Here is a 21,247-nt window from a genome sequence, read left to right as displayed (position 1 = left end):
CTATTCTTTCTTTTTTATAATCCGGCTTAATTAGCCCAGACGCTCAACAAAACTTGAAGTACAAAAACATACGGTCGCAGAAAACACTGCGATGTCACGGATAATCCACTTAGCTCATCGTAAGACCCTGTATTATTATGAAAAAGATATCATTGGCAAAATCACTCATTAGCTAACAGCAGCTCAGAGATATTTCACTATAATACTTAAATACTTTTTTAAAGACAAGTAACTCCTGGCTAACATATAAGTGTGCAGGCACATTAAAATATCATTACCCTAAAGACAAATGAATTTTAATAAAGCACTATCAGAAATTCCACATATCTACAATCTAATATTATTTAGTTATATTTGCTATATAATATTGAACCTAATTAATTTATTGAAAGTATATTTTCATACCTTCATCACAATTAAATTAAGTGCTTTTAAAGCTTTATTATAAAAATAAAATCACAGCATTGGGAAGGCAGCTACTTAAAAACAATTTTCAGATGCTCTACGGGAACAATTCTATTATCAGTAACTCACATGAAAATTATAATATTCAAACATGTCCCTAGGGCTCAACCAAGGATTGTGACACGTCTAAAATAATGAGCAGAAATAAAAAGTCTTCTAGCGATTCCCAAACTGAGTTCCTGTATCTTCCAGAGAAACTTTTTCTATCTTTGCATTACAAAGGTACAAAGAGTAGTTTAATACAGCTGCCCAGAACAATGCTATAAACCATTTTGCTAATATTTTGCTTTATTTACAAAGTGTTGTCTTAGCAGTTTTTATCCTAAACTTTGTGTTGCAGAAAAATTCAGATTCTACACCTACCACTTCAGTCAGCTGCACAGTATAAAAGTAGGTGTAAAATTTAATCTTTAAAAATACAAAAATCACTGTCAAAGCAACATGGACCACAACTGATGCACGAAGCCCCATTAAAGCAACAGAAATAGAAGTCTTGCATATGATAATCCAAGAGCAGTTATGTGTTTGTTTTTTTTTTTTTAATTACGTGGCTGATTAGAAAAATCAGAGGAGTGATCACAGAAGGCTGGCCAGCCCTCTCCTCTGTTTTCACAGTTAATGTAGGCCATACAAATATGAAACTCTAATGCCAGCCTTGCATTTGTTGTGAATGTTAAGGACCATGTCAAATGAGAGTCAATAATGCATCCGATTTGAACCGCAGGAGGTCGAATACCTTCTGTGAGCTGCAGTTATGACCTTACAAAACAACCACACTTTCCCAAAATTAATAAAAACCTGCAGTGAAGCCAAAATTGAAGCTACATCTTTCAGTTGTTAGCCAGTTCTTACCTTTTTGTTGTTCTCTTTAATATCTTGAGGATTCAGGGACTTGTAGTCACTGAGGGAGAAAATGGCACAGTGGGTATGTACAGTATTTGATAAAAGCAGCAGTTTTAAAAGAAACTGAATCTAAAAATTTGACATACAATAATATCATACAGTAACTAGCAATTTCACAGCAATTCAATCAACAAAACGAATAGTGTGGAAAATTAAAGGAATAAATAAATAATTAAACAAACAAACACCGATTACATATTTCACTGCCTGAAGCTTTCCATCTAAAAAAGAAGTTAAGGCAGGGACTAGAGGCTGGCCTTGACAACCAAATTTACCAGGAGGTAATCCGTCCTTGTCAGCATACAAAGAGCTACAGGCTTATTCCTCTCATCTCATTTCAACACTGGCACGATTTTCATAATCATCTTGAAGTCAGTTCTTTGTATAAGATTAAGAAGAATAAAAAAAAATCATAGAGAAGGGAGAAACAATTGTTTATGCAACATGGGAGAGCAGAGAGGTCATAAAGCTTGAGCATTCATAAATTTGTTTTCTTAGAAAGGATGGTTCCCTTCTTGAAAGGAAAATGTAAAAACAGTTCAACACCTGAAGCGAACAGGGATTTCATTTTTACATAAACTTAACTGTTATATATTTCTATGAGAGTTAGCTTATGCAGGCAAAGAGTATACAACTTACATTAGATCTGGTCTAAAGTGATGTAATATTGCACAAAACGATAAACCGTTTCTCCACGATGTAGTAAAATTGGTGATTTTCACTCCCCTATAGTTTTTTGTAACTTCTTTGCACCACACAAGCAGTGACTGACTAGCGTTTGGCTTTCTCCCCAAAACAGGACTTGGGATTGGGCTTGGCTGGAGGAAAAAAAAAAAAAAAAGAAAAAAAAAAAGAGAGAGAAGATAAAAAAGAGAAGATAAAAGAATTTAATGGAAGATGAGAATTAACATTAATTGACCTAACTAGATGATCTGTATCCTTTGATGTGAGTTTAGGTCCTTCACAGCTGTCAGTTTACAATGACTGTAACTCGCAAAAGACACAAATTGCAAGTTATTATCTCCAGTCGTCGCCCTTGGCACTTGTCTCCAAAGGATGTAGATGTACAGGATTCCAGATCTACATAGGAGAACAGGCCAAGAACTGAACCAGTGGAAACACCATGCTTAAATATGTCCCGCATATAAATTGTATTTTTTTGTGCATAGTCCTGCACAGCCCGTGATATACACCCTTGAAAAGATTTCCCAAAATGCAGCCATGGAAAAGCATCCCCACAAGCCCTTTCACTTTCAATGAAGATAACACTGCGACTGGATCAGAAGCCAGGCATTGGCAGGGGCACAGTTTACCGCGAGTTGCGATCTACTTTTGAGGCATGGGGATCAAAGTTGCTGCATCTGCAACATGTGATTCATGCATTAATCTCGTACACGCTCCAGAATAAAGTTTTCGGCTGCACTCTTCCTGTTTGAGCGCATGATTGCATAAAGGTAATTACAGCACGGTGTTTATTATCAGCCACTTCCAACCATATCCAAAGAACTTCCTCTTCCAGGCTTTACTTTTTCTACGTGGAAAAGGCATTTCAGCCATAAATCAGAGGGCGTTTTCTAACAAGTATCATTATCTAATAACTACAATTTCCCAAAAGGGTATTTTGACACTTTTAGTAACATTTTTGTTAGCACAAACCAAGAATTAAAATGGAATAAAATATTTCAGGCATTTGGCATTTGTCAGACTGTCCACTGTTTCTCAGATTCAGCAGAAAACTTACTGATTGCAGCCGATGTTTTCAAAAAATACGCACTCATTTCACCAGAAAAATATCATCACTTGAAAAACTCTTAGGTGTAACTGAACAGACAGAATTTGACTGCCATAAATGCGAAGTCTGAATTATAGGGATTGCCCACATTTTTTCAGTGTAATATAATTGAAACGATATATACACAACAAACATGCTGTTTATTCACCTTATAGCTAGAGAGTTCCCAAATTAAGATAAAAATAGAGGAAGTAATTTACTATATCACAGCCACTTAAGTTTAACAAGTAAATCCTTTTGGCCATATTACCTATTTGTGAAAGACCAACGATGCCCCCACTTGACTGAAGTATGTCAGTGCGAAGCAATTAGCTGCTAGCTAACAACTGATTTATGTTTTCACTGCTTCTGGGGGGAAAAAAAGTACAGAAGAAGGAAAGTAATTTTTCATTTACCGTGACAGACAGCCCTAAAAAGTTGTTTTATAAACAAACCTATCTCATCATCAGATAGAAGCACTGCCAACTCATTTAGAAAGTGCAAGATGCCTACCTTGCTGAGATTTTTTTAAAATACTGGATCGCCTGTACAAAATCACTTGTTAAAAAGTGTTCTAATTTTTTTTAATCCTGTCAATGATTCAAATCAGCATGAACAAATCCGTTAGTGATGAGACAAATATCTCTAACTACACTAAATTAACATCTTAATGGAAATATAAAAAATAGGGAAGAAAAAGCAGCAATAAATGATAAACTTTCTTCACCATGCATTGGTTTTTAATCAGTCACAAAGATTGCTTAGGAGCTACCAGACAGTTACTTCAGATTCAGAGTGATGTAGCTAAGATGAGGTTTTTCTCCTATCTTTTCCAAATTGAAGCAAAAATCCGTAAATAACCACTGACCCCAGACGTAAGGTACTACATTATTTAAAATACATTTGATATCTAAATTATATAGATGGAAGTAACACTGCTGGGAGAAAATAATTAAAACAGCACTATCAAGATGCAGAAAAAAATGATAATTTAACAGATTTTTAAGGCACAGAGGTACTTCTTTGAACCACAGAGCACTACTTACCAAATATAGTAAATGTCAACTATGAAGTCTTAATACTTGTTGCTGAAACTCTCTACAGAGATGCTAAATGTTCCAGTCACCACCCAAATACTTTCTGGTTAACTCTGTAATGGCCTGAGGCAATATTACCATTCAAATGCCTTAATTACATATCTAACAAACTGAAAATGTAACAGATTTAAAAACTAGGTTTTAAAAGCTATTATATCAATAAATTTAGCAGAATTTTGCATTTTATTTACAAATTAACAATTTTTTAAAATCCTGATTACAATCCCTTGAAAATCTATACTGAAGATGGAACTTTTTCCCTATGTTTGTCCTTCCATTTACTTTAGTTTCTAACATTATTTTACCCAGAATGCGCAAGATTCAGCATGCACATGATGTACTTACAGTTTTCTTTCCTCTAGCTGATGAATCAGAAATTATATACATTATTCTTTCTAGATACAGTACTCCAAGTTTTTTGGATAAAGGTGAAGTTAACATTACTATAATACTATGCTGCTATTCACCGCCTGAGTCAAAGCTTTCACTATTTAATCTATGATAAAAGCATTCAACTCAAGACAGACTGGAGATATATAAATAATGGCCAAATTGCACATGTGCACTTGACACCCCTTCCACAGGGTTACCAAAAGTTACTTTTGATTTTTTTGTAAAACATCTTTATGAAAGGTATTTTCTTTCGGTACCTGTAGGCTGTACATATAAATTACAGCTTCAGTGCAAACACAGTTACTACCAAGTACCTATTTCTAGCCTATATTTGCTCTACAAGATTGGTAGTAACTGATTAAATGAAATGAAAATTTAATTAGCTCTTTCTTGCATAATTCTTTTAAGGACTAACTACACAATTCTTCTAAACCACATGGTAGCCATTATTTGGGTTTTGGAGTTCAAAAGTCAAAGTCCATAAGAATTCATTTGGAAATACTACTAAAAAGCAGGAGATATCCACAACAGATTGCCAGATCTGCTTGCTGATCAACAGGTTACTACATCCAATGTAACTGATTTTTATCCAGCTGTGGATTAACTGCATGGAAAGTGCAGAGGTAACAGCTGGTCACTCAAATGCTAGCTCAGATCTAGATGCATTATGTGGGTAGATTTATCAGCTGTATTCAGGACTAGCTTCAGGACACCTTTGTTTCACAGTCAACAGAAGCACTGAAGTCTCTCTACATTATTCCTCAGTTATATGTTCTGGTAGCTTAATTAAGTTTTATAGAGTATGCATTTTTCCTCTTAGGACATCAACCCATCAGACCATCACTCTATGTTAACAGAGGAACATAGCTTTAAATATTAGGCTGCATCCCTGCATTTCAAAATATTTTAATAATTGTTTTGCTGCTCTCAGGAACACAGCACTAGGTGCACTGATGGTTTGCAAAGCAGGGGCTCAGCTGCACCTCTGACATACATAGGCCAACACACAGGAGAAGAAAATCAAGATGGGAACTGGTGATGGGAGCATGCGGCTATGAACCAAGCCCTCACAGGAGGCACAGGAAGCATCCACAATGAAGGCTGTAGGGGCTTTGTCTGAGCAACTCTCAAGAGCTTGTTGACAGGTTGCATGGGGGTGGAGGAGTCTGAAGAGAGCAAAAGACAGTGTCGAAGGCTGGAAGAGAAAGATGCTGAGAGAAGTAAGAGAAAAAAGTATGTAACAGCTGTGGGAACCTAGGTGGAAGGCTTACCTGGTTTGAGCATTGTATTGTATTTATGTTAATGAGCACAACTCCCTAAAGAGGAAAGGGCTTGAGAGAACAACCTAGGAAAAGTAATCAACTGCAGGAGGAGAGGACATTGAGATAGGGCTGAAAGTTAGAACAGGGAAGACCTACAAACAACCAACAAACAAGTTACGTTCCTCAAGAAGCAAGTATAGGCAATGGTCTCCTACTTATTTGAGCAAAATAAAAGCGATTTTCTCTTATCCCTATCAAAACTACAATCCTGTCTATGCTCAATGAAAATTGTCAAACCATTAAAACACAAGATAAGGTAAATGAAAGTAACACATAACTGGGCGAGCCAGAATGTGCAGCACACAGCTGGATGAATAAAAAGTTTGGGAAGCAACGTAAACAAGACTCCAATATCTTTCAGCCAACTAGATAATTTTATATCATCAAGATGAGACTCTAGAATTTTATTTTTTAAACAACACAGGGCTCTACTCATAGGAATTGCTTAGCCTGGGAGTATTCTAAATTGAATATGGCTTATCTAAGATAATTTATGTCTTTGGCAAGGTCTGTATGTGTCCATCAGGCGTTCAATTTTGTTTATTGTAGAACAGTCAAGGCATAAGTCAAAAGCTGATTTTTAACTAGTACCAGGACTAAAATAGAATACCAAAATTGAGTCTTCAAAGACAGAAAAAACATCCTCATGACCCAGCTGTGCAGAGATGTTCTCTGTTTAGGCTAGTCAGTTATTTTTTAAGTAGCAAGTCACCATAACATTATGACGGCTCCAGTGATGCAACAAAATAAAAGTGTCATTGCACTTTGCTTCTGGTAAGGAAGCAAGTATTAGAAAATACACATTTCCCAGACAGAAATACTAAGAGTTACTCTGATAGACAAACTTATCAGTTTAGAAGTACATTCTTTAACTTTGTTGCTCTCTATTTGCATGGCATGGTGTATGATTACACAAAATGTCTCTAGTCCCTACTGCCCTCAAAAATGAAGGAGATCTGAAAACCCAACTGCCTGGAACGAGTTATAGATTCACTGAATTTGTTTCCTATATATGATTAACAGCAAGTATTTTAACCAAAACCCAACTTCCAGCCTTGGACAAGTTAAGATGAATTTTAAGACCTGGTCACCCTGAAGAGAGGACGACATCATTTGTGGTCTCAAATAATTTGTAGCTTGCTCAGTGTCACACACAAGTTCTACATCATGAGCTCTGCCCAGGCTCTCTGGGGCATTCACCTGGCATAACAAAGAGACCGTGCTTCGTTAAACACTTCCAACTCCTACAAAAAAATAAAATGGCAGCCCTGTAGACAGCTGCCTCTTCTGTCACAGGGTCTGGTTACTTTTGCTCTGAGCACTGAGGAAGTGGTCCTGCAGAAAATCACAGTATATAGTCATACAACTGAAATGTGTACATGTATACAACCTACTGGCATACAGTGCACAAAGATGGGAGAGGTTACAATAACAGAGGTTACCTTAAATCTGGCAATTCATAACTGCTAAGTACTTAATTTTGTAATTTTTGTAATTATCTGGTATCCTCCTTTCAGCTTTTACTTTGTCTAGTAATGAACTAACTTTTCCTTAGCATAGTCTTTTAGGGCTTTGGTTTGGTTTTTGTTGTTGGGGATTAAAAGGATAAAAAAACCCCAAGTATTCAGGAACTGAACTCTAAACCTTCAGAACCACAAGCCACAATGCATCCACTACTGGACAATTTCCTCACTTGGGCAACAGGACATGGAGCCTGTCTGCTCATGGGAATTAATTAAGAACAAGACGGACTATAAGACGACTACCTCCCCGTGTGGATGTTCTTAATAGAGAATAACAGTACCGCACAGGAGTGAGGGTAGCTACCTCATCAGGTCGAGAAGCCCTAAATTTAATAGCTAATGGCAAGGAGAAGATTATGTTAATGAACTGGTAAAGGAGAAAAAAATCTGAGACAACATAATGAACTGGTTACTTATGAGCAAGTAATTTCACCTGATGGTCAGTATGGTCATGAAAAAAGAGTCAGTGAGCTCCTTCTCAGATTCAACTATTATAAAAGGATTGGCTGAGGCTTGTCTAGCTTCTCTTCCCTGAGGTGGCATAATCTTTGTCTAAAATGACATGTTTTCAATTAAAAAAAAAAAAGGAAAAGGTATATAATTCATACCATTAAGCAGAAGTGAATGCTGAGCTCATTCTCTGATGATTACATATATTTGTAATGTAACAGTATGAACAGGTCACATGCAGGGATGGGGCCTCATTTTTCTGCTCTCAGAAGCCAGGCAATTTCCTTGTGTCCACCTTCCTTTCTCCAGTTGCCCTGGTGGCACATGGGCTGAAGTCTCTGCTCCCGTGTAATCTGTGCTGGAAGCCCAGATGAGCTACCAGGATGCTGCCGGTTCACAATCCCTGGCTTTCTGCCATGACAGGGTTTTGGGCAGGTTGCCAGAATTAAGCAACTTAAACCACAGATGAGGAATAGCAATTTTCAAAGCTTTTAACTTTGTTAAATGTGAACTGAACTAGCAAAACGCACCTCCCTGGGCCCAAGGCTATCTGCCACATTTCAAAGGCCTGCAGCAAACAATGGAAGTGTTAGAGCTTGTCAGAAAAGGTCACAAGAATCTCTTCTAAAAGAAAGCACAAGGCAAACTGAAAATGAGAGTCACTGCAAATTCTTCCCGAAAACAGTGAACTCTTGTTGCTTTTGCAGGAATTTCTTTTGACATTAGCCATCAAACGCAAGTCATTCTCCCACTCTTCTGAACATTTCAACAGATGTTGTTTTTTCAGGCAACCTTCTGATGTTGTGTCATTAAGGTAACATTGCTCCATAGAACTTTACAGATACCTATTTTGTAAATCTACTGCATCATTTATACTAAGGCACAGCCATAGGCAGATTTATGGAAGTGTTAGTCTTTGCCTATGAGAAAACTTTGTTTTAAATACTTGAGAACAGAACACAGATGCCAGATTTGTGCAGGTATTGCACTAACAAAGGAAAACAATCCTGGTGTGTGGAAGGGCTTAGAGCACTCGATATTTTTAAGCCTAGTATTGAAGACACAGAACCTTATGGCCAGTGTACATGTCTTAACTGAGGGTGGAAATAAAGCAAGCATATTCTACAATACTGCATGAGGTGCTGGCATCCATGAGCTTGCTTCAGGTATAAAGATGCCTATTCTTAAGAGAGCTCCTTATGATATCTGTAGTTAAATGAGAATTTAATGAAAACAAGTGAGTTTTAGCCTTGATAAACCACTGCATTGGCAGCCCACTCCATGCAAACAATCACAAAATGGAGATTAATAAAAATATTGCTTCACCACTCAGTGGTAAGGAGGAGCTATCCATAGATGATGGGGAGACATCTGAAATGCTCAATGCCTTTCTTTTTTCTTCATCTGTCTTTATTCTACAAGTCAGATGCAAGTTGAGAGGCTGGCATTACTAACACAAGACACAAAAAGGTCAGATTTCAGCCAGATGTGGAAACAGCTTAGATAAGCCAGATGCTTTCAGATCAGCTGAACACGTTTAATGTCATTCTAGAGTACTGGAAGAAGCAATATGAAACAACGTTTGGAATTAATGGTCAGTTTGGAAACTTGAAGATAGGTGAGATATTAGGAGAGCAGGAAAAGACTGCATTTCCTTCCAGTCTTTAAAATCATAAAAAAGACAAATAAGAAGAATGCAGACAAGCTAACAAAAAAAAAGAGGTGGAACAAATAATTAAGTTGCTTCTTAGCATGTGAAAGTTAAAATTGAGACAAGCAACAAATATTAATTTGTCATCAACAAATCATGACAACCAGTTCCAAATTCCTTCTATAAAAGGGAAGAGAGCAGGGGAGGGGAGAAGCAGCAGCTAACATGCTACGATCGTAGTTAAGCTCTTTTTAGTGTCTCTCAAGATATTCTCATAAGGAAGCACGGAAAACGGAGCCTTAATGAGACTCACATAGCATAGGTGCAAAACAGGCTGGAAAACTATATCCAAGAGTAGTTTTAAATGATTATTGGAATTATGTATTAGAAGAGGTTCTGCAAGTGTATTTCTTGGGTTCAGTGTTCAAAGTCTGAATTAGGAAGGTGCATGACATACTAGACATGAAGCTGAGATGGATATCAAATGCACTAAAAGAATTCCAATCATATAAAAAGGAGAAATGGTCTGAAGAAAACAGGATGAAATTCAATAGGTGCAAGTGCAACATAGGAAGAAGTAATCATTTACATAAATGCAGGATGAGGAAGAACTGGTTAGGTAACAGCTCTTCACAAAAGGATGTGGGGGAAACAGCCTATTCAAGCTGAACATAAGTCAACAACATCAGGTTGTTGTGAAAAAGACAAACATCATACTGAGATGTACAGACAAGAATAAAGCTTGCAAGACATGTACTGCCTCTCCCACTCCATTTAGCATCAATAAAGCCGCAGCAGAAATTTTATGTTCAGTTTTGCATGACACAATGTAAGGAAGATGAGCCCAAAAAAAAATCAGGGAAAAAAAATAAACCACGAAGAAAACTGGAGCAAATTTAGGTCATTTATGTTATGAAAAAATTATAAAGGAAAGGACCATGGAAAGTCTTCAAGAATGTAAAATTCTGAAAAAGAAAGAAAACCCTTTGTCCCCCAGGCCAGTGTTTACCAAAATGAAGTTAGAGGCTTTAATTGCAACAGGTCAGACATTAGGAGAAGCAATCTATAAAACAGCATAATAAAGCACTCAGACTGCCTTGGAAAGTTATGGATGTTTCATTATTGGAGGTCTTTACCAACAAGTTGGAGAAATCCTTCATTTTGTAAATCTGAACTTGCCTTAGGGCAAGTAGAAGGACAAGTGATCTTTTAAGATGTGTTTCAGACCTACTTTCTCTGTGTTTCTTAACTCCAGGTCCCACAGGGTAAAGAGACAGCTGGCACAGGCTGCTGCTGCCAGCGAGCAGGAAGCCCGCAGACGTCCCCTCTGCTCTCTGGCCGCAGGGAAAGCAAGCTGATGAAACCCCGTTTCACACCAAGCACACTTCACACTGGCCTCTCAGCTCACACCATCCACCAAAAAAAAGCCCCTTCCCATTTTAAAAATTAAACCTGAGGTTGGGGTCCCAGTATTACTTGTTTCATAAGTAACTCATGCACTGATTCACTTGAGTTAATCAGATTTCCTTGCAAAGCACAGTATATTCTGCTTTTTTTCTTTTAAATACAATGGCACAGTTATCTGAACACATAGAAAGTTCAATAACCACTAATACAACCCTTGAAATGAGAGATTGTACAGAGTATGTCTTTTAGTTACCTTTTCACTGTTCAGGAGACTGGCTATTGAGGAAGCATAACCCCACTGCTCCTCATGAATGCTAGCAGAGAGGAAGGCTCTCTCCCACCCCGCATACCTCTGCAAAAAGTCCCAAAGACATGTTAAAATCTAGGATACATTAGAAAGACTATTCCATCTGCAAGCTAAGAGTTCACATCAAATGCAGGACAGTAGTCAGCGAAAGAAACCACTTGATTACATTTTGGTGAAATTAGGTATTTAGGCAAACAGTAAGACATAAGCAATGCTGGTAATCAAATTAGCTGGATTCAGCTTGGTCACAGCAGAGATGTCACAAGCAGAGTGAACTGGGAAACCAGAATTACTTTAAGGTTTTCTTCCTCCTTTTTTTTTTAAAGAAAAACCATCCAAACAAATAAAAAAACCCACAAACAAACAAAAAACCCAAAACAAACAAACAAACAAAACCCCCCAAAAAACCCAAGGTGATAAGATGGGAAAAACAAACAGACTGTTTCACTCACAGAAACCATTCAAAACCAACATGTAAACCCCCAAAATATTATTAAACAAAGCAAGTGAAAAATTAAGGAATGGTAGACTTGGACATTCTTGTTTTGGTTGCCCAACGGAACAAGCATTATTTAAGCAGTGTGAAGGGAGATTGCTATCTTTACCTCATTGACTAGTACCTTATTCTGTGAATAGCCCCCATGGAATAACAGCCACTACTCAAGGATTCAATAGCTTAACGAACATAACAAGACTGGTGCTATCTGGAGCTTAATTTGCATGCAAACATGCATTCAAAATTGCAAGTTTGAATATTTTTGCTTTATTAGTTTCATTTCAAAATAAAAATACATGTAAAAGTAACAGCAATTCAAGTACCACTTGGCTTAACATATATTTTTCCAGGAATTCTTACACTATCCAAATTTGCTAATTGCTAGGACTTGTGAAGCTAAAAGAAGAAATACATGTTAAATGAAAAATTCCTTTTTGTTTTATAATATGTAATTAACACAAGCTTTTCTAGCTTCAACACTGGCAAATCTATCCTCTTGAAAAATACACACATAATTTTCATGCTACAAATTAAATTTGGTGTGGTTATGCTTTTAGCACTCAGCAAGTAAAAGCTTGTAAATGAAAAGCTGAAGCAGAAAGGTACGGCAAGTCTCATTTAAGAAATCAAAATCTTTGGGAAAGAGGAATTCTCTCCTGCAGAAGTCAAGAAAAGCTGCTAATAATTAAATATTGCTTTTGACTAACACTTTACGCTACATGTTTATTTTGAAAGTCCTTATTTAAGCAGATTGTTATATAAAACTAATCAATTCACTGTGCTTCATTGCCATATGATGCCTGGCTAATAACCACACAACAGCTGGAAACTGTCAAAATATTTTACAGCTCAATTGTAATTACCATCCATGTCTGAGCATGCAGTAATTGGGCGTTAGCCATGTTCAGGAGGTGTTACAGCAACACACAGCAGTCAGTTCTTCTGCGTTTAATTTTTCATACATGTAAAACTCCTGAATGATCCCCAGGATCTACTTCATAAAATTTTGAATGAAATATTAGTATATTGTCCATAGAGATAGCTTTTTTTTCCTTAATACAGAATTTACATCAACATTTAAAAAATTTGCTTAGCATTTGGAATTACAGAATTTGTTCAGCAGCTTTTTTTCTAGTTTAAATTCCCTGAAGAAAATATATTATCAGGTAAGTAAAAATCAAACATTTTGAGTAAAATATTACATGGCAAATAATGTAATATTAAAAGCTTGGAGCCAAACTGCTGATTTTGACTTCAAGGAACAAATTTTGCAGTTCATAAATAGAGAAAATATTCCAAATTACTGAGAGAGAAAAAAAAAGTACTGCTACAATATGGTAATACGAGAAACATGAAAGGTTCTTGGCATGTACTATTATATATGTAATGAGTGTAATACTTGTGAGCATTATATACAGATGACAGCCCGATAGGTTCTCTTGAACAGACAGCTCTATAGGGGCTTCTGATTGTTTAGAGTTGGTACTTCTAAGGCAGTATCAGAGACACAGATCCACAATTCACTGGTCTTTCAACACTATTCTAATCATTAATCCATGGATTGACTGTCACTAATTCCACAGTGACAAGACAGACATCACTGGATCCCTAATATGTTACTATCCAATGGATTAAAATCTTTAAGGGATGTTACGCCTTTGAGCTACTGTTTCATAGCTATGCTGCATTTGAAACTTTTCAATGCCTCCTGCAAGTTTGTGTGGGGAAGAGGAAGGCACTGGACTCTCAGAAGGGGAGGTTAGATAGAGAGGATTGGTCTCCCAAGACCTCTTTTGCTGTCCATAGGGACAGGTGGTTCAGAAGACTTTTCAGAGACGCTGTCTCTGCCCACACATTATGGAAAACTCCAGAGATCTCTTATGTCTTAAATCAGACCTAAGCAATATAGTTGTAAGTAACTTGACTACAAAAAGAGGTCAAAAGGGACATTCCTACGGAATCTAAACCTACAACTCACAGCTAAACTCATCAACCAGTTTTTAAAAGAATCCTCTAACTTGAAAAGGACAAAACAGAAAATGAGACCGTAACAGGATTTGACCCGCCTCTTGCCCCATTTTCACTCAGTAAATATGAAAATATCCCATTTTTAATATAATTTTAAAAATGCTAATCTATTTCTCAAATAGTTCCCAAGCAGATATGCATTTTCCAGCAGCATTCACATCACCCAGCTTGGCCTCCACACAGAGCCCATAGCTCTTGCCAAAAGCAGCAGGGACAGCATTCAGGAGTTGAAGGATGTGAAATTGCTAAAACCTGGTCAGAAAGTAGATGCCCAAATATATGCACTGTATCATCTTTTCTTTCTTTACTCTTTTTCCCTGTATTGGGCATAAAATATCGGTCAAGTGACTGTCTCAGACACAGTGAAAGTGAGGCAAGTGGTGATGGCGGGCAAATTTCATGGCATCTGTGCACAAAAAAAAAAAAAAAAGCATGTAACTTAAAATCTGGGGCAACATCTTTCATTTGTTTGGGGACCAGCTACAGCTCTTGCTTCCTCCAAAAAAGGAAGGAAACTTTCTTTTCAAAGAGATGAAAGTGTAAACCACTTAACGTCCTATGTGTTGCATGGGTTCTCAGACTCTTTAAATACTTGGAAAAAAGACAGATTGTAAGTGTTCCTAAATCAATCGATTGTATTGTCCAAGGAGATCAGAAATGGAAGAAAATTACAGCAACCTGGAAGGTCTCATTGGAATTATTTTCTGGTTATTCCTTATCACTCATATCTATGTCACATTCTGGCTCTACAACAAAAACAACAGTAAATGTGTAAATAAAAACCATTGTGCTAAAATAAAACCTAATTTTAGTAGTCAAAACCCCAAACCTGTTTTTTGTAAAATCCTAACGTTGTTGCTAGAAACAAATGTAAAAAGTTAAATGCAGTTGCAGATAAAACTTCCCTTGGAATCCCTTCAAAAGCATTTTTTTTCCTTTTTTCCTTTAAAAAAAATAACAGTAATATTCCATTAGCATTTTAAGTACAATAGAAGGGTTGCAGTTACAGTTACAAGAATTTGAGCACTGAAACAATATTTGGTTTGCTACAGTTTTATACTTAAGACTATTGATTGGGTTCTGGTCTACACATTCATGTCTCAAAGCAAAGGGTAAAGTCACATTATGTTACTGAGTCATTGCTGTCAACGAAAATCATGACAGTCTACTTACCAATAGTACAGAGTGCCATATGGGCACTTTAGAAATGCATCAATTCTTCAGCATTACTTTCAAGTGACAAAAACAAAGCTCTACATGGAGTTCTTGAGAGCACTTCGGCAACTTTACGAGAAGGGGTCACAGTGCTATTTAATATGGTTGAGTAATTAAGCATATTCTAGGACAAAACACTTTAATCATGATCTGTTAAGCCATCTCTATTAAAATACAGTCTGAATTAACTTTTTAGAAAGTTTGCATGCAAATAACAAAGCTACATTTGTCATATATTTTTGTACATAATAAATAACCATATGTATTATAGTAACCGATATACTAAGTTTGTATATGCCTATATATACAGACACACAAATATACACACATTGTCAATGAATTAATTACTTTCATTGCGCTCCAGAAGCATAAAATACAAAGCAGCTAATCGCAAACAAAATGAAGAATACAAAAATATAACACCATTTTTATTTATAATTATTTCGGATGGTGTAACATTTTCAGACACTTTTAAGGCTTAATTTTCTGAGTTGGATTTCAAAAATCTGTTCACACTGAAGCAAGCCAGGAAACGTGACCCTTGCAAAGGCTTTAAGAAGATCACTGTTCCTTGTCTCGCAGGCGCTGATGAAGTGAGGAAGAATGGAGATCTTGGCTAACCCACCGAAGAACAAGGCACTGTACTCTTACTTGTGGATCGACCTTCAGAGTTACAAAAGACAACTAAGGAACTGGAAACTGCTCTAACCTGCCCCAGTTCATACTCATGGAAACTTCGATGAAAATATTTCACTGCCCAGGAACTTGATTCAGGAGCAACTAAAGGACTTCAACTTCTTGTTTCCTTCAGTGGACTCTCAATTAAGTCTCATGAACTCCTAAAACAAGCCAGGCATCTAACTGCAACCATCAAACTGTTATTTCAAAATATATTTCTAAGTTTTTGTACGACAGCCTTTCACACAACCGCGCATGCACAATCACAGCCTGCAGTTACGTATGCATCTGTAAGCTTGCCGTGTAGGACAATATCTGTGAACACACAGGAGAATAAAGGCTACTTTCTACAGTCACAGTGGGCACAAATCCACTTAATTCAAATAGCAGAGTTATGTGCTCTTGATGCTAAAGATGCCAGGCATGCATATGAAGTTGTTTCTAGGCTCAAAATTAAACACCACAGCACCTGCACTAGGGTAACAAAAATTACTAATGAAGCCTCCAGCACCTAGAGCTGTGTTCTTCAAGATACTAAATAACAGATGATGACTTAAAAAAAAAATAAACTCTGTTGAAAGACTTCTTCCGTGGGGATTGGGGATGTGTTACGACTCCTGAGTTCACAGTGGCAGTGGGTAGCCCACAGCTCACCTCATCAAGTCCTGCTCTAAAGGAGTACGGGAAGAGGCAAAATAAGCTATTTTACCATACTACATCCTCTGAATCCAAATGATTTTTCTACAGAGTGAGACTGCCCTCTCAACAGCATAGCTCCCTTTAAAGTGTAATGTAGGCATTTAAGCAGTGGGTGTTTAATCAAGCTCTGAAATATTACAGTTGAACCTAATATATTAAGCTCACCAATATTTTTCATAATATTTACAACATAATTTCCTTAATTACTTTAGTTTCTAGCTAGCTCCTTTAAAGCCCTTTCACTGAGCTAGAGCACACGATTTTATTCACACTTTAAAAGCTTTTCCCACGCATGCTTTTCAAAGCTGATTTGTCTGAATTATACATATGAACTATATTTAAAATTTTTGCATTATTCATTACTACAAACTATGAAGTATGATTTAGGGATTAACACAACTATCTATTAAACTGCAAAATAGCTCGTCAATAATGAAACCAAGTGAGTTTCAAATAATTTATTGTATTTTAAAAAGGTAACTGAATACTTCTATTACGTACAAAAATATTCTCTAAAACTACCCAGAAAAAACATATGCATGTTCTATTTTCTATTGAGATGAAAGCAAATTCAGTTTATCTAACAGGCACATAAAGTATAAAACTACTTAAGACATATCAGAAAGAGTTCTTGCTTTAAATACCTTTTTAACCATTTTTTCCTTTTTTATAACACTCTCTATATAGGGTGCTTGCACTTGAGATCCATCTATATGCTTCTGCATATGATAAATCAAATGAAAAATATTATCAGGATCTAGATTTTGCATTCAAATTACTAATTCTTCAGAGAAACATCTCATTTCTCCGTATATTCCATTTATGTTCTTTACAATAATTCAGAAAAAAAAATGTGAATCTAAACTATGTTACACCACACAAATCCCTCAGATAGCTCATACAGTGATTGTCACAGAGAACAGATAGTTCTTCTGAAAGAGTAGGAAAAAAATATTTAAAAGGAGGCAGTGAGTCAAAAAAAACCATGCAGGCAGCTTCACTTTAATGAAAACTGGGATCACTCAGCTCCTTTGGATTGTTTTCTATTAATTTGCTTTTCTTTTATGCGGTTAATTTTTTTAGGAAATTGTTGGGTTTTCCCCCCGTTTTTTGTCACCACAGACACTCCCTTTAGGCAACCGTGCATCAACAATCCTCCCACGTTCAAAGTCGGCTACATCTGTTGCTCTTTCCCATTGTTGAAAATTCCTGCCTTAATCCTATTTGACTTTATTCATGCAAAGGTCATCCCGAATTCAACAAATGGAGGAGCGATAGCAAGCGCACTGTTGAACATGGCTAAAAAATGCTGTTGTAGAACATGCAGCTAGTGTGCCGGCACTATCTCAGAAGTACTTTTCTTATTATGCAGCTTCAAGTCCTCATAGCTGTGTAGCAATATGAATTGGCAACGTATTTCTTCTAGCAACTCAGGAATACAACAATTTCCTTCTAACTGGCTTGATTCTCTCTCCTTAAAAAGATCTGCACTTAACTCATATTTGCTAGCGAGTAAGCATACAACATACATATATAATATTTGACTGGCTTAGCTTCTGGCATACACGGCTTCCCTGTTTCTTCTGGTTTTTAATTCTCAGTATATCGAGTGTCACAAATCTATTAAATTAACCAGCCCATCTAAAACTAATGGTGATCACTATTCTAAATAAATGATGCAAAATTACGCCTAAAAATACTTTTACAAAGCAGGGCAGAACAGCTAACAAAACCACCTCATTTTAGGGCCATCATCGTACTGTAAATTTGCTCACTGTGGCCACCTATTTTGTTTTTAGACTCATTTTTCTTCCTCAGGGGAAAAGAAAAAAAAAAAAAGAAAAAGCATTCTGTCTCAGACCTGTGATTTATTCCTATGCTTAAGTATCTGACCCAAACCAAAGAAAGATTAGCAGGAACAGTGAATTAGTAAGCAAACCAAAGTTACCTATCAGACAGACTTATGAAGGGAAGATAATTATCTTTGTAATACGTCCATAACTCATCATGACAGAAGCAAAGGAATATTTATTCATACACACGTATTTCCAACTTGAGGTGCTTGCCAACCACGATGAACCAAACCCATCCTTCAGGCAACCAGAGAAAACAAGCTATCGTTAGTCTCGTTCTTTCATGGAGCGCTTTGCTAAGGGCCGCCGACAGCTGGGAGTGCACCCAGGACTTTAACTATCTAAACCAGCCCCACCATGAAGCTTGATGTAAGAGCTAAAAGTTAAACCCTACAATAATGTTAGCTTATTCAAATTGTGTTTAGCTCCTCATTAGGTGCAAGGGAACACTGTAAAGAATAAAGTTTTAAATTTAAAAGCTGTTCAGTACTTTGCTTATGTGGCTCTTTTTAAGGAGCCTGATAATAAGGTGTAAAAACTCTACAGGAAAAGGATAGGTTTTATTATGTTTTTGTTGCCAAGATCGTGAGGATTTTTGTTTTGATGGTAGTTTAAAAAAGGTCTTATGAGAGGAGAAGTGTTCCTTCTTTCTTCTACCTTCTAAAGAGCAAAGCTTGAACTAAACAGGAGTAATAGTCTGTGAAGCCAAGCATGCGAATCAAAGCCCTCCAGGTCCTTTGAAAAGGTTAATGCGAATGGCAGGAAGGTGGTTATCCTCTGGTACCTACGCCAGGAGCCCACAGCCCCGCACCATCTGCCTGCCCCCTCCCAGTTCCCTTCTGCCGCAGGAGCAAAGGCAAATAACTTAAAGGAAATAAAATAAAAGGCCCTCATCATGGATAAGGATTTTCAGATTACATATCCCAGAAGCTAGCCCAGATCCCACTTTGAGCTAACCCAATGCAGTTGTTTTTCAAACGCTTCAGCAGGCCACAGCCGCCTCGCCTGACCGGCGGTGTTTGTACCTAATCCGGCTTGTCCTCTGCGAGAAAAACTAAACAGTGCCATGAAAGCGTTGACATTTAGGAACAGCAGCGCTCCGGAAACTTTAATGCTCCTGGCAGCTCCTAACTTCGTCCTTGTATTTATGCACCTCAGGCATATTTAAAGGACAGTTTTCAGGCAAATAACTTTGGCAGACAAGTCCCCTCCAGATCCTGCAGAAATGGGTGCAAGAAGACACTTGTTCCAAAGCCCAGCTCATGCTCCCTACTCTCCGTCCAGAGATCCCCCACTTCTACTCTCCCCATGTCTCTTTTCTAGGACTCAGAGTATTCGATGCACCTCCTAATGTAGGAAGCTACAGCCCAGAAAAGGCAGCATGAGTATTCCCACCATCCGAAGGCCATCTCTCCTTTGACCTCAACAGCCTTGAAGCAGTTCCTGGATCAGGATACGTGTCTCATTTGTTCAACCCTGCACTTGTCGGTAAGACAGACTGTTGGGCATGTTAGATTCATTCAAAGAAACTTAAAGGCTTATATAAATCATAATATACATTTACATGGGAAACACTGAAGAAATTCTAATATTAGTATCATTTTTTTGACTAAAATATGAAAAAGAATTTTTTGTTGCAGTTTGCCTACATGCAGTGGTGCTGGTGTTTTAATGGCACACAGCAACAATATCTCCCCTTTACTTCATCACACAATATGCTCTATGCCTGTTGGCTTTTCCAGTTGCCACCAGACGTTGATTTTCTTCTCACATAATGGTGCACAGCTTTATATTTCCAAGATGAAATAAAGCATATAAAAATACTACTGTTACATATCTAAAGAGCATATTTTTCCATAAAAAGTGAAGTAATATTTTAGGATGACAAATCTGAGTACTGTAATTTGTAAATGTAAGTTAAATATAAAAATATGAAAAGTGAGGCTTTGAATGTCATAACACTGGTTAAATTACCAAACCTTATTTGCACAGACATTTTGCAGAAGCGCTAACTGGTGCAACCCAGAAGTGCTGCAGGCACTGAGAAATGTTTCCATGCATTTCAGTAGGAGCTACATTGCACCAAAAATGCAGAAATACCTTAAAGAGCAATTATGAAAATGGCAGGAAGAGCCAAGCATTTATCATCCTGCAAATTATGTATATAAATTTGCAATTAAAAAGATTTTTCTAGGACAGCCCTGGAGACCTGTTATCTGCATCCCCACTACTAATAAGGAACTAAAGAAGAAACACTGAAACGCTTAAGTAGCAGCACTTAAAATTGCCAAATCAACTGCTCAGAAGTTGGGATATTACAAAATTATGGTTACATATTCAATTTTTATTAGTACCCTTTGTATATTTGCATTATGATTTAAGCATACTTCTTCCCCTGGAGTTCTCCCTCATGGAGAGCACGCAATGAACAACCTCACTGAATGGGACTACCCAGTATTCCTATTCTGAATTATTAGCTGTTTGTCCTCACGCTTCATCTGCTGCATGCTCCCTGGACCTTGAACTGAACATGGTATCATTAATCTCATCAAAGGACTTTACAGTGTTCATCTTCATGGTCTTTTAATCTACAAGATTAAATATTTAAACTTCCAGACATCCTTGTGAGGCACAGTCCATTTAACTGAAGAAAAAGTGAGATCCACAAAAAACCCAACTCCAAATTATTGGAAGCTGTTGCTTTTGAGTCCTCAGTCTGAGCCATCTAAGACCTAACTTTATAAAGAACTGCTTGTTTGATGATACTTCACGTGCCACGAAACAGCACTCTTTCAGCTGCACGGCACTTGAGTCAACTAGCTCTGCTAATTCATCATGGGTTGTATCAAGCTGGGAACTTAAAAAAACCACCACAGTCCAAAATCTGGTTCAAGAGATTAGCTAGCACCACATAACAAATTCATGACAGAGGAAAGGATAATATTCACTGCTCCTGGACAGCAATCGGTTGCTTAATTGTCAGAGAAAG

General features: G+C 37.2%; 1 protein-coding gene across 1 annotated transcript in view; it reads right to left on the bottom strand.

Annotated features, from left to right (window-relative positions):
• The window catches only part of LOC104471375 (EH domain-binding protein 1-like), a 116,235-nt gene that overhangs the window by 77,157 nt on the left and 17,831 nt on the right, over positions 1-21,247 (bottom strand). The window contains 2 exon segments of the mRNA XM_010086702.1: positions 1,318-1,366; positions 2,008-2,186. Of these exon segments, the coding sequence (XP_010085004.1) occupies positions 1,318-1,366; positions 2,008-2,186 (228 nt within the window).

The sequence above is a fragment of the Pterocles gutturalis genome, unplaced genomic scaffold (genome assembly GCF_000699245.1).
Source record: "Pterocles gutturalis isolate BGI_N339 unplaced genomic scaffold, ASM69924v1 scaffold16341, whole genome shotgun sequence".
NCBI lineage: Eukaryota > Metazoa > Chordata > Aves > Pterocliformes > Pteroclidae > Pterocles > Pterocles gutturalis.
This window is presented reverse-complemented; position numbering and strand designations above follow the sequence as displayed.